Source organism: Nerophis ophidion, linkage group LG04, assembly GCF_033978795.1.
Source record: "Nerophis ophidion isolate RoL-2023_Sa linkage group LG04, RoL_Noph_v1.0, whole genome shotgun sequence".
In the NCBI taxonomy this organism is placed as follows: domain Eukaryota; kingdom Metazoa; phylum Chordata; class Actinopteri; order Syngnathiformes; family Syngnathidae; genus Nerophis; species Nerophis ophidion.
Window position 1 is genome coordinate 58,793,955 of NC_084614.1, and position 12,256 is coordinate 58,806,210.

Consider the following 12,256-nt stretch of genomic DNA (forward strand, 5'->3'; position numbering starts at 1 on the left):
CGACTTGTCCAGGGTGTATCCCGCCTTCCGCCCGATTGTAGCTGAGATAGGCACCAACGCCCCCCGTGACCCCAAAAGGGAATAAGTGGTAGAAAATGAATGGATGGATGTCCATCCATACCATCCTTTTTCTACCGCTTGTCCGTTTTGTGGGGTTGCAGGGTGTCGCTGGAGCCTATCTCATCTGCATTCGGGCGGAAGGCGGGGTAAACCATGTCCATACCTCATCACAGGCCCAACAAAGATAGACAGACAACATTCACACTCACATTCACACACTAGGGCCAGTTTAGTGTTGCCAATCAACAGATATATAAATATATATTTGTATTATTATTTTAAATCGGTCCTGTCCAATCCATTTTCTACCGCTTGTTACTCTCGGTGTCTCTTAGCCGCTCCGGCAAATCATATTGTCTAAAAATGCATTTTCTCATCGATAACTTGGCATCACGCTCAGAATATATATAATGTGTGGATATATATATATATCCATCCATCCATCCATTTTCTACCGCTTGTACCTTTCGGGGTCACGGCTGGTGCTCGAGCCTATCCCAGCGGCATTCGGGCGGAAGGCGGAGTACACCCTGGACAAGTCGCCACCATATACAAATATATATATTAGTCCTGCAACTAACAATTAATTTGATAATTGATTACTCTGCCGATTATTACTTCGATTAATCGATTAATAATCGGATAAAAGAGACAAACTACATTTCTATCCTTTCCAATACTTTATTTTAAAAAACAGCATACATAGATTTAGACAAACCTTAATGATCCACAAGGGAAATTGTTCTGGCACCATGTCCTTTCGACTTGCCAAATAAAACAAGGCAAGTGTTACAAAAATATATATTTTTTTTTATGAAGTGCACCATTGTCATGCACAATAGCAATAATTTTGCTTGGGGAATTTCAAACCTGTCTACTACCTATTCCAACAACTCTGCAATGTTGAATGCTGAATGTCTTTCCTCGAGTGCAGTGGTTCTTAACCAGGGTTCGATCGAACCCTAGGAGTTCGGTGAGTCGGCCTCAGGGGTTAGGCGGAGCCTCTGCCGCGGACGTCAAGATACACCCGACTCATCGTGTAAATAAAAACTTCTCCCTATTGGCATATTAAGGACACCCCCAAACAATGTTACCTCTAATTTTCAATTTGATTTGCAGGTGTGTTGTTTGTTGTAAGTTCATGCACTGTGTTGGTTTTGTTCTTTGAACAAAATGATGTTCATGCACGGTTCATTTTGTGCACCAGTAAAAAAACATACAACTTTGTCTTGAATTTGAAAAACGTTTTTATTTTTCACTAAAGAAGGGTTCGGCTGATGCGCATATGAAACTGGTGGGGTTCGGTACCTCAAACAAGGTTAAGAACCACTGCTCTAGTGGCATGGTTGTGAGGCAGATTGACTTCATGTTCCATTCGTCTCCAAGCTAGTGGCATGTATTTATTAGATTAATTATCTTCCATAATGTTTAAAGTATATTCCACTAAAAGTGGTTTGGCGCTTTAAGGAAAGTGTAGATGGGTGTTCATTTCCGCATGGATCCTCTCACATGATAACAAATGCATGACATGACATGTATTTATTTAAGCACAGGGTCACCGCTGGGACACGAAAAGTTCTTCAATAGCATGCAGTGTTTGAATTTAAGCCTGTATATGAATATTTGTGAAAGTTCAGTTCCTTTTATACACAGTTAAGCAAACATTAAAATTGGGTAACGTTACAATGACACCTTGTTTCACTTAACCAAATCCTTTGAGTAGAATGTCCTACCTCCTCCTAAAAACACACATTGCATCCAGACGGGAAACAATGAGTCCAGCTACATGTGATTATTTTGGAGCATGGTGACAGTTTGAATTCCAAACTTTCGAGAGAAGAAAAAACCCAAATGCAATAGCAAAGAGATTAAAAGCCCATTAAAAACTGAAGCAACGCGCATGTTTTACAGTACATTTCATAGAATACAGCTGCTTGGCATTTCCGCCAGTATTCTCTTAAATCCTGCCCTGTTTTTACATCCGTCATAAAGGCCACATTGGGGTCAGGAACCAAACTCCTGCAGACTTCTTTGCAGGATTATGTGATGGTTGTTTCAATGTTTGAGAAAGGCAAACTGTGCAGTGTCTACAATACGAGTTATTGCATGATTTAGTAGTTTAGACCTCTTGAGTGACATTCATCAAGCAAACTAAAGTACTTGCAAGAATGCACTTAGTTTTGGTGAGGTATTCTAGTGTTTTTTCTATGCATTTTAATTTGAGCCATGTTCAAAGAATAAGACAGGAAACCTTAAAAACAAAAGCTTGAAGGTTTAAAAGAATTGCATTTGTTAAAGAATGATTGAGTATTCAAGCCGCATTTCTGCTGATTCACCTTTTATTGCCAATGCAAGTCAGTGCACAGTAACACAGTCAACCACAAAGCTCCATGCATGAATAAGCAATGTTTAATCTTGTTGGAAAACAAATGCAACACTTTTTGGAAACAGGTCAAAATTCCCCCTTGGCTGAACTTCTACCACAGGACGTTGTATCTGCTCTGTCAGCTCAATGCCAACACATAATGGAATATTCTGAGGTAGTAAAGTCATTTGGAGGACCAAAAAAATATCCCAAAGGGAAGACTGGACAATTGTTTAATCTGTTTAAGCATTATGACAGGCAAAGTAACATTCTTGCATTTTCAATTAATATAAGTATAAAAAGAAGTTAACCGCTCTAAGACAAAATATACAAATTATGTAAGCACCTAAACACAGGTGACACTCTGGTGTACATTCCATTCTTCTATTATTGTTATTGTCAACCTATTACCGCCATAGTACACCGAGCAACCAGGACAGCACCACTCATCTACAGTGTGTCACAGTAAATAACATTTCCGGTACTATAGTAGACATCACACTCTCTCTTTGCCATCACAAAAAATTAGATAAAGGAAAAAGCCAAAGAAAAATTCAAATAAACATCTGGCGATCCTTTGGTTAGTATATTATTATATAATTCTTATATTATATTTGCTATTGCTGTTAAAATACTTTTAGAATTTTTTTTGTCTTACTATATTTTTTGCAAAAATCCACTCACAATACTTTTTTTGTACTCACGCAAACAAGCTGCAGTTTTGGGGTTCTCTAGCAACTACAATGATGGTAACGTCACCAGGGGCAGGGCTTATATCATCCATCAATCCATTTTCTATCGCTTATTCCCTTTAGTGTCGCGGGGGGTGCTGGTGCTTATCTCAGCTACAATCGGGCGGAAGGCAGGGTACACCCTGGACAAGTCGCTAACTCATCGCAGGGCCAACACATATAGACAGACAACATTCACACTGCAAGCAAAATCCTCTGTAATGATATGTTAGACATATGACTCATTAAATATGATTTTAAAACATTTTTTGTAGAAAAAAAAAAATACAAGCAAAAAAAATAATGTGTAAATAATTTGGTAAATATTCTATTCTATTATATTTGCTATTGTTTTTAAACATATACATGTATTTGGTGTTTGTATTGCTATTTTTAGCAAATATCGGCTTATAAAATTGTATTTGTTCTGTAAATAATGTGATTATGATGTCCATATAGGTTATTGAATAAGACAAAATGAAGATGTTCCTGTGTCTTATCCCCTGGACTTTGCTGTGCTGCTGCTGCTGGATAACCCATGCTGATATCTTTTCCTCCATAGGTACAGTAAGTTCCAATATATTATAGATTGTAATGTATTGCAACTTTACTGGTCCATTCCTTTGCCAAAATTCTTACATGCAAAAGCAAAACAGGTTATTATTTGTCTCCCCTGGCAATGTCCGTTGAATTCCTCATGGTTCAACAATTCCATGGAATTGTCCACTACTCTGCTCCAGGACAAGTGTTTTGCACAAATGGATGCCTGGCTGTTTACGAAGCATGCCGCACCGTGAACATGGCCTCAAAAGCTCATGGCCACTGCACTTTGTTTCAAGATCCAAACCAATCCTTAAAGATGTCCATTTTCTCCACACCCACAGGCCAAATGACAGACCTCCTGTACTCAGAGAAAGAACTGGTCCACTCCCTGAGAGAGTACATTAAGGCAGAGGAGTCCAAGCTGGCTGAGGTCAAAAGGTACAGCATTCTTTAATATGAGTGTAGAGGCAAAGCAAACTAAATGATAATAGTGATGAGTTGGCACTGGCAGTGGCAGGTAAGGGCATGATGTTGGAATCCAGCTAATTTTCTCTGCCACATTTTTGTGCTGTGAAAACAAAACAAATCACTTAAATAACATGAAGAAAAAAAGCCTCTGTTTGGTTTTGGGCACTACAAGTAATTTGACAAAATAAAGAGTAATCAACAGCATTCAGCTTATTACTTAGGAGTTGTGTGCACCTGACCTTTGTTGGTTAGCATATAAAAGTCTAAATCAGTGTCTTTTAAACTTAGCTCATTATCAATAGACATTCAACATGTTTTAGCTTCTCTTCAGTGTAAGGTTCATCAGGGCTCCCTCCTTACACCGCTGCTCTTTTTTTAAAGGGGACCTATGATGAACATTATATTTTCTGACTTATAATTGTTGTTACAATGTTGGATATTTGTGTGAAACAATGCGAAAGTTTCAAATCATAGGGTGCATACATTTTGGAGTGAGCTTGCATGCAGTTTTGCACACCTGTTTGCGAGGTGTTTCAGTCTGGCAAAGTCGTGGTATGTACAGTCGCTCTTTCCCCTCTGTTTCAGGTTATAAGGAAACACAAAAACGGCAGGATGAAATATTATTTTCATTTAATCATCGAATGTGCATAATAACGCCAACATGTAGTGGCATGAATGCTGCTTAAAGCAGATTTATTTTCATGCAGGTCTGAATTGATCTGACAGTGTGCAGCTGTACCTTATGTTATGACCTGGTTAATCTATATAGTGTTTATGAAGTTAACTTAACCATTGTTTGGGAAAAAAATAGTGTTGACGACTTCAAGATATATATGTAAAGAGTGTTCATTTTTAAATGATAGATGATACTTTTGGACAGGATGTGGCTTGGTTTAATTTTCAAGCTGGGATCAATCCCTCACAAACAAACATCTTGCGGACAGGCTCAAAAATCGGGTTATAAAAGGGACTATGGAGCAAAATCTGCTCCGAAGCATATATTTTGGAGTGTTTTGAATGTAGAAACGTTTGTAGATTAAAATCATAGGTCCCCTTTAAAAGTAATAACACAATAAAAACTCCTCTCTGAGCTGCCACCTTATCGTGTTAGAGGAGTTTGCGTGTCCCAATGATCCTAGGAGCTATGTTGTCCGGGGGCTTTATGCCCCCTGCTAGGGTCTCCCAAGGCAAACAGGTTCTAGGTGAGGGATCAGACAAAGAGCAGCTCGAAGACCTTTATGAAGAAGAAAAAACATGGACCCAGATTTCCCTCGCCCGGACGCGGGTCACCGGGGCCTCCCTCTGGAGCCAGGCTCGGAGATGGGGCACGATGGCGAGCGCCTGGTGGCCGGGCCTCTTCCCATGGGGCCCGAAGAGGCAACGTCGGTCACCCCTCCAATGGGCTCACCACCCAGAGCAGGGGCCATAGAGGTCGGTTGCAATGTGAGCTGGGCGGCAGCCGAAGGCAGGGCACTTGGCGGTCCGATCCTCGGCTACAGAAGCTAGCTCTTGGGACGTGGAACGTCACCTAACTGGGGGGGAAAGAGCCTGACCTAGTGCGCGAAGTCGAGAAGTTCCGGCTGGATATAGTTGGACTCACTTTGACGCACAGCAAGAGCTCTGGAACCACTTCTCTCGAGAGGGACTGGATCATCTTCCACTCTGGCGTTGCCGGCAGTGAGAGGCGACGGGCTGGGGTGGCAATTCTTGTTGCCCCCCGGCTCACAGCCTGCACGTTGGAGTTTAACCCTGTGGACGAAAGGGTAGCCTCCCCCCGCCTTCGGGTGGAGGGACGGGTCCTGACTGTTGTTTGTGCTTACGCATCAAACAGCAGTTCAGAGTACCCACCCTTTTTGGGTACACCAGAGGGAGTAATGGAGAGTGCTCCCTCGGGTGATTCCCTTGTTCTGCTGGGGGACTTCAACGCTCACGTTGGCAACGACAGTGAAACCTGGAGAGGCGTGATTGGGAAGAATGGCCGCCCGGATCTGAACCCGAGTGGTGTTTTGTTATTGGACTTTTGTGCTCGTCACATTTTGTCCATAACAAACACCATGTTCAAACATAAGGGTGTCCATATGTGCACTTGGCACCAGGACACCCTAGGCCGCAGTTCCATGATCGACTTTGTAGTTGTCTCATCAGATTTGCGGCCTTATGTTTTGGACACTCGGGTGAAGAGAGGAGGGGAGCTTTCTACCAATCACCACCTGGTGGTGAGTTGACTGCGATGGTGGGGGAGGATGCCGGACAGACCTGGGAGGCCCAAACGCTTTGTGAGGGTCTGCTGGGAATGTCTGGCAGAGTGTCCTGTCAGAGAAAGTTTCAATTCCCACCTCCGGAAGAACTTTGAACATGTCACGAGGGAGGTGCTGGACATTGAGTCCGAGTGGACCATGTTCCGCACCTCTATTGTCGAGGCAGATGATCGTAGCTGTGGCTGCAAGGTAGTTGGTGCTTGTCGGGGCGGAAATCCTAAAACCCCTTGGTGGACACCAGCGGTGAGGGATGCCGTCAAGCTGAAGAAGGAGTCCTATCGGGTCCTTTTGGCTCATAGGACTCCGGCGGGCAGTGGACGGGTACCGACAGGCCAAGCGGTGTGCAGCTTCAGCGCTCACGGAGGCAAAAACTCGGACATGGGAGGAGTTCAGGGAAGCCATGGAAAACGACTTCCGGACGGCTTCGAAGCGATTCTGGAACACCGTTCGCCGCCTCAGGAAGGGGAAGCAGTGCACTATCAACACCGTGTATGGTGCGGATGGTGTTCTGCTGACCTCAACTGCAGATGTTGTGGATAGGTGGAAGGAATACTTCGAAGACCTTCTCAATCCCACCAACACGTCTTCCTATGAGGAAGCAGGACCTGGGGAATCTGTGGTGGACTCTCCTATTTCTGGGGCTGAGGTCGCTGAGGTAGTTAAAAAGCTCCTCGGTGGCAAGGCCCCAGGGGTAAATGAGGTCCGCCCGGAGTTCCTTAAGGCTCTGGATGCTGTGGGGCTGTCTTGGTTGACAAGACTCTGCAGCATCGCGTGGATATCGGGGGCGGTACCTCTGGATTGGCAGACCGAGGTGGTGGTTCCTCTCTTTAAGAAGGGGGACCGGAGGATGTGTTCCAACTATCATGGGATCACACTCCTCAGACTTCCCGGTAAGGTTTATTCAGGTGTATTGGAGAGGAGGCTACGTCGGATAGTCGAACCTCGGATTCAGGAGGAACAGTGTGGTTTTTGTCCTGGTCGTGGAACTATGGACCAGCTCTATACTCTCGGCAGGGTTCTTGAGGGTGCATGGGAGTTTGCCCAACCAGTCTACATGTGCTTTGTGGACTTGAAGAAGGCATTCGACCGTGTCCCTCGGGAAGTCCTGTGGAGAGTGCTCAGAGAGTATGGGGTATCGGACTGTCTTATTGTGGCAGTCCGCTCCCTGTACGATCAGTGCCAGAGCTTGGTCCGCATTGCCGGCAGTAAGTCGAACACATTTCCAGTGAGGGTTGGACTCCGCCAAGGCTGTCCTTTGTCACCGATTCTGTTCATAACTTTTATGGACAGAATTTCTAGGCGCAGTCAAGGCGTTGAGGGGTTCCGGTTTGGTGACCGCAGGATTAGGTCTCTGCTTTTTGCAGATGATGTGGTCCTGATGGCTTCATCTGACCGGGATCTTCAGCTCTCACTGGGTCGGTTCGCAGCCGAGTGTGAAGCGACCGGAATGAGAATCAGCACCTCCAAGTCCGAGTCCATGGTTCTCGCCCGGAAAAGGGTGGAATGCCATCTGCGGGTTGGGGAAGAGACCCTGCCCCAAGTGGAGGAGTTCAAGTACCTAGGAGTCTTGTTCACGAGTGAGGGAAGAGTGGATCGTGAGATCGACAGGCGGATCGGTGCGGTGTCTTCAGTAATGCGGACGTTGTACCGATCCGTTGTGGTGGTGAAGAAGGAGCTGAGCCGGAAGGCAAAGCTCTCAATTTACCGGTCGATCTACGTTCCCATCCTCACCTATGGTCATGAGCTTTGGGTCATGACCGAAAGGATAAGATCCCGGGTACAAGCGGCCGAAATGAGTTTCCCCCGCCGTGTGGTGGGGTTCTCCCTTAGAGATAGGGTGAGAAGCTCTGCCATCCGGGAGGAGCTCAAAGTAAAGCCGCTGCTCCTTCACATCGAGAGGAGCCAGATGAGGTGGTTCGGGCATCTGGTCAGGATGCCACCCGAACGCCTCCCTAGGGAGGTGTTTAGGGCACGTCCAACCGGTAGGAGGCCACGGGGAAGACCCAGGACACGTTGGGAAGACAATGTCTCCCGGCTGGCCTGGGAACGCCTCTGGATCCCCCGGGAAGAGCTAGACGAAGTGGCTGGGGAGAGGGAAGTCTGGGTTTCCCTGCTTAGGCTGTTGCCCCTGCGACCCGACCTCGGATAAGCGGAAGAAGATGGATGGATGGATGGATGGACAATATAATAAGAAATCAACTGCTTTTACATTTTGTGTTAGCTTTTTACTTAGATAAGTGCTACTTACCAGTTGTGTGTACCTGAGCTTTGTTGGTTAGCTTTTAAAGTCTAAATCAGTGTCTTTCAAACTCCCCTTATAAATAATATACATTTAATATAGATTATCACACACCTTTGTTAGCCTCTCTTTGATGTATTGTTTGGACCGCCTCTTTTCTTTAACACGCTTTCTCTCTTTCAGTAAATACTCCCTTATTTCAATGATGTGAGAACTTTTCCACTTGTATTGTTATTCATATTATTAATAAGATACTGCTCTGGTTTAAGCTGGGCCAAGAAGCTGGACGATCAGACCAAAGTGTCCATGTCTGACCCGGAAGGCTACCTGGCTCACCCGGTGAACGCGTACAAGCTGATGAAGCGACTCAACACAGAGTGGTCACAACTGGAAAACCTGGTGTTGCAAAATCCTTCAGATGGTAGGAAAATAAGTACACATGGAGCAAGATTGTTTTGTTTGTCATGTGTCTGTGATGGTGAAAACATTATTCACTGTCTATATGACATTTGCTTTGTTTGGTGCTACTCTTCTGTACAAATCTTCCGTTTACTGTCGATAACATAAACGCTACACAGGTTGCGTTCAATCTCCATAAGGTCAAAAATTAACCATTTCTCTGTACTATGACTGGTAAGCAACAAACAGACGCCAAATTCAGAACACATTGGACAATGAACCATTTAGAGAGGATCAAAAGCTGTAATGTTTTTCCTGCAGCTGTTGATCATCTGACAGTTAGCCCATTTTTGGTGTCAGTATGTGACTGTGTTTTTGCTGTATCTGTGCGAGCCAGATAAGCATATCTCAAGTGTGGATTTTGGCTCTGCAATAAGTCCAAATTCCCAGGAAGGTGAAACATTATATTAATGCGCCTTTGGCTGGGTCGTAAGGCCATTATTAAACAATGATGAAAATACATATGTACTGTATAATGCAACATCTGTTGGTTGATTTCTTGACAATTATTACCAAACTACAAGTCACAACAAACCCCCCCGCCACCCCCACCTGACTTCCATCGCAATCACGTGTACTTAAACACACAAACACACAGAGACAAACAGCTGTCTACACCCATCACGGCTTCACAAACTTTTCCACTAAACTGAATTCTTAACATCACAAATAACATAATGGTGGCTATAATAAGTGTTAACAATAATTTTTGACCACACATGTCACATAAGTGTAAAAAGAAGTTGCCCAATCGATAAACAAGCACATTTAAACTTGTTACTGTACTTTCCATTCTTCCTTTTTGTTAATACGGTCGACCGAGCTGAATTTTACTGGGTAGCCCTCACAGGGATGTGTACTGTACGCTTTAAAGGGGAACTCCACTTTTTTGTAATTTTGCCTATCGTTCACAATCATTATGAAAGACATGACGACGGATGGATTTTTTTTTTATTGCATCCTAACTAAATGTTAAATAAATGTGAATAAAAGTCTGCTTACAGCAGAGCCAATGGGAGGTCATGTATTTTGCCCATAATATCCAATAGATAACCATTCAAAAAGCTCCAACAATACTCAATTTACATTTTGAAAATAATAGCATTTATTTAATATTTAAAATGCAAAAAAATAACATCCATTGTCATGTCTTTCTTAAGGATTGTGAATGATTGGTAAAATTCCAAAAAAGTGCAGTTTCCCTTTAAGTTTGATCATTGTCATAATTTTCCATCAATGGCGAAGTGTCAAAAAAAAAAAAAAAAAAAGCCAAATAAAAAGCTGAACAATTGTGGACATAATTATTCCTTTTGATCAGGGGTCTTCAACATTTTCCAGGCTCAGGACCCCCAAACTGATGGAGGAAAGAAGCGGGGTCCACCTACTTACATGTCTTGTATGAAATGATGGTTGTATTTTACATTAAACGGGTCCTCAAGGTACCTTGATATTTTGCAATGCTAAGAATGTTCAAATAACAGTATTATGCCACTCAAAGCTAACTAGCCTCCAGCCTGTTAAATGCTAGCTGGAAATTAGAGCACTAATCACTAGCTGACAAGCGCCAATCACTACCTGACAAGTAACGTGCTGATCACTCCTGGCCAACTGCAGCGCTAAGAGCTAGCCAGCAACTAATGCGCTAACCGCTAGCAACCATAGCACGCTAATTGCTAGCTGACAACAAGCACGCCGATCACTAGCTGGCAACTCGAGTGCTAAACGTTACATGGCAACAACAGCGCTAGCATGAAACATGAATATAATGGATTAGATTTAGATTCATATAGCGCTTTTCTAGACACTCAAAACACTTTCCAGTGAGAACTGAGAACTCATCATTTAATCAATATAATAATATAATTATTTGTTCATGTTATATGTTAACAAGCGGCAGAAAATGGATGGATGTTATATGTCATTATTTATTCACATTCAACTACATGACAGTGTTCATGTGTATTTGGAGACATTTTTATATATGGCAAAATTACGAGGGGAAATACAATCAAGATATTTGTTTAAAATCATCAAATTTTACGGCTCCTGTTGCAGTAACTCTGTGAACCCCCCCTGGGGTTGCGGACCCTCAGTTGAAGACCTCTGCTTTAGATGCTCTGTGTGTTGACATTTCACAGTAATTCGCTCTCAAGTTCCATAAGATTTGTTGATGTCTTATTGCAATGAATGAATTTTCTCACTTTGTCCAGGGTTCATTTCTAATATGACGCTACACAGACAGTTCTTCCCCGATAAGGACGATGAGACCGGTGCGGCCAAAGCACTGATGCGTCTGCAAGACACTTACCGACTTGATTCTGAGGTCTTTTCAAAAGGAAAGCTGCCTGGTACGTCTCAAAATTCAAACAGTAGTTGGACGCCATTTTGGAGCACTGGAATTATTTAAGCATTCAAAGGATTTTGATGGAGTTTTAAGTATAAAAGGACTTGGCAACAATGTTGAGGAATAATATCGCCTCACGCTGTCATGTGATCTGTTGACCCAGGTATGCACTCCAGTGCCATGCTGTCAGTGGACGACTGTTTCGACATGGGCAAGACGGCTTATAACGACGCAGACTACTACCACGCCGTGCTGTGGTTGCAGCAGTCCCTGAAACAGTTGGACGCTGGCGAGGAAGTGGTGGTTTCCAAGGCAGACATTTTGGACTACCTCAGCTATTCCGTTTACCAAATGGGAGACCTGTCTCGTGCCGTCGAGCTGACGCGCCGGCTGGTGGCCATTGGTAAGAGACTTCACTGATTCAAATGTAAACTTTGTGCTATAATACATACTTTAAATCTATAAAATTACCCTTTGCATTGTTGTGTTTAGCTTTTCTCTTTTGAATTCTGCAATCCTTTCGGGAAGGGCACTCCCACTATCACTATAAATAGATTTTGGGCAGGGCAAACCCACAGGGTGTGTCCCACCCTATGCGTGGTTTGTGGTTTGTATGTATTAATCTAGTCCCATTGTCTAGGACTGTGGTGGCAGCTGCTGGAAACATTTAGATGAATATAGCTTGATGCACAAGAATGAATGAATTTCACAGTACGTGTGACTGCAGGACTGTGTGTCTGACAGGCTGGTCAGAAACACAGGGGCCCCGCGGAGCACAGTCTTCTCCCC

The 12,256-nt window shown here is 43.6% G+C and overlaps 1 protein-coding gene across 8 annotated transcripts in view; it reads left to right on the plus strand.

The window, feature by feature from the left end:
- The window catches only part of LOC133551650 (prolyl 4-hydroxylase subunit alpha-2-like), a 45,714-nt gene that overhangs the window by 1,264 nt on the left and 32,194 nt on the right, over positions 1-12,256 (plus strand). For all 8 annotated transcript variants that reach the window (XR_009806535.1, XR_009806536.1, XM_061898593.1 and 5 more), the window contains exons 2-6: positions 3,616-3,718; positions 4,041-4,137; positions 8,934-9,085; positions 11,334-11,471; positions 11,631-11,870. Coding sequence is in view for 6 of the 8 variants with exons in the window: in XM_061898593.1 (XP_061754577.1) it covers positions 3,634-3,718; positions 4,041-4,137; positions 8,934-9,085; positions 11,334-11,471; positions 11,631-11,870 (712 nt within the window). In the remaining 2 variants the exon portion in view is untranslated. The remainder of the gene's footprint in view (positions 1-3,615; positions 3,719-4,040; positions 4,138-8,933; positions 9,086-11,333; positions 11,472-11,630; positions 11,871-12,256) is intronic.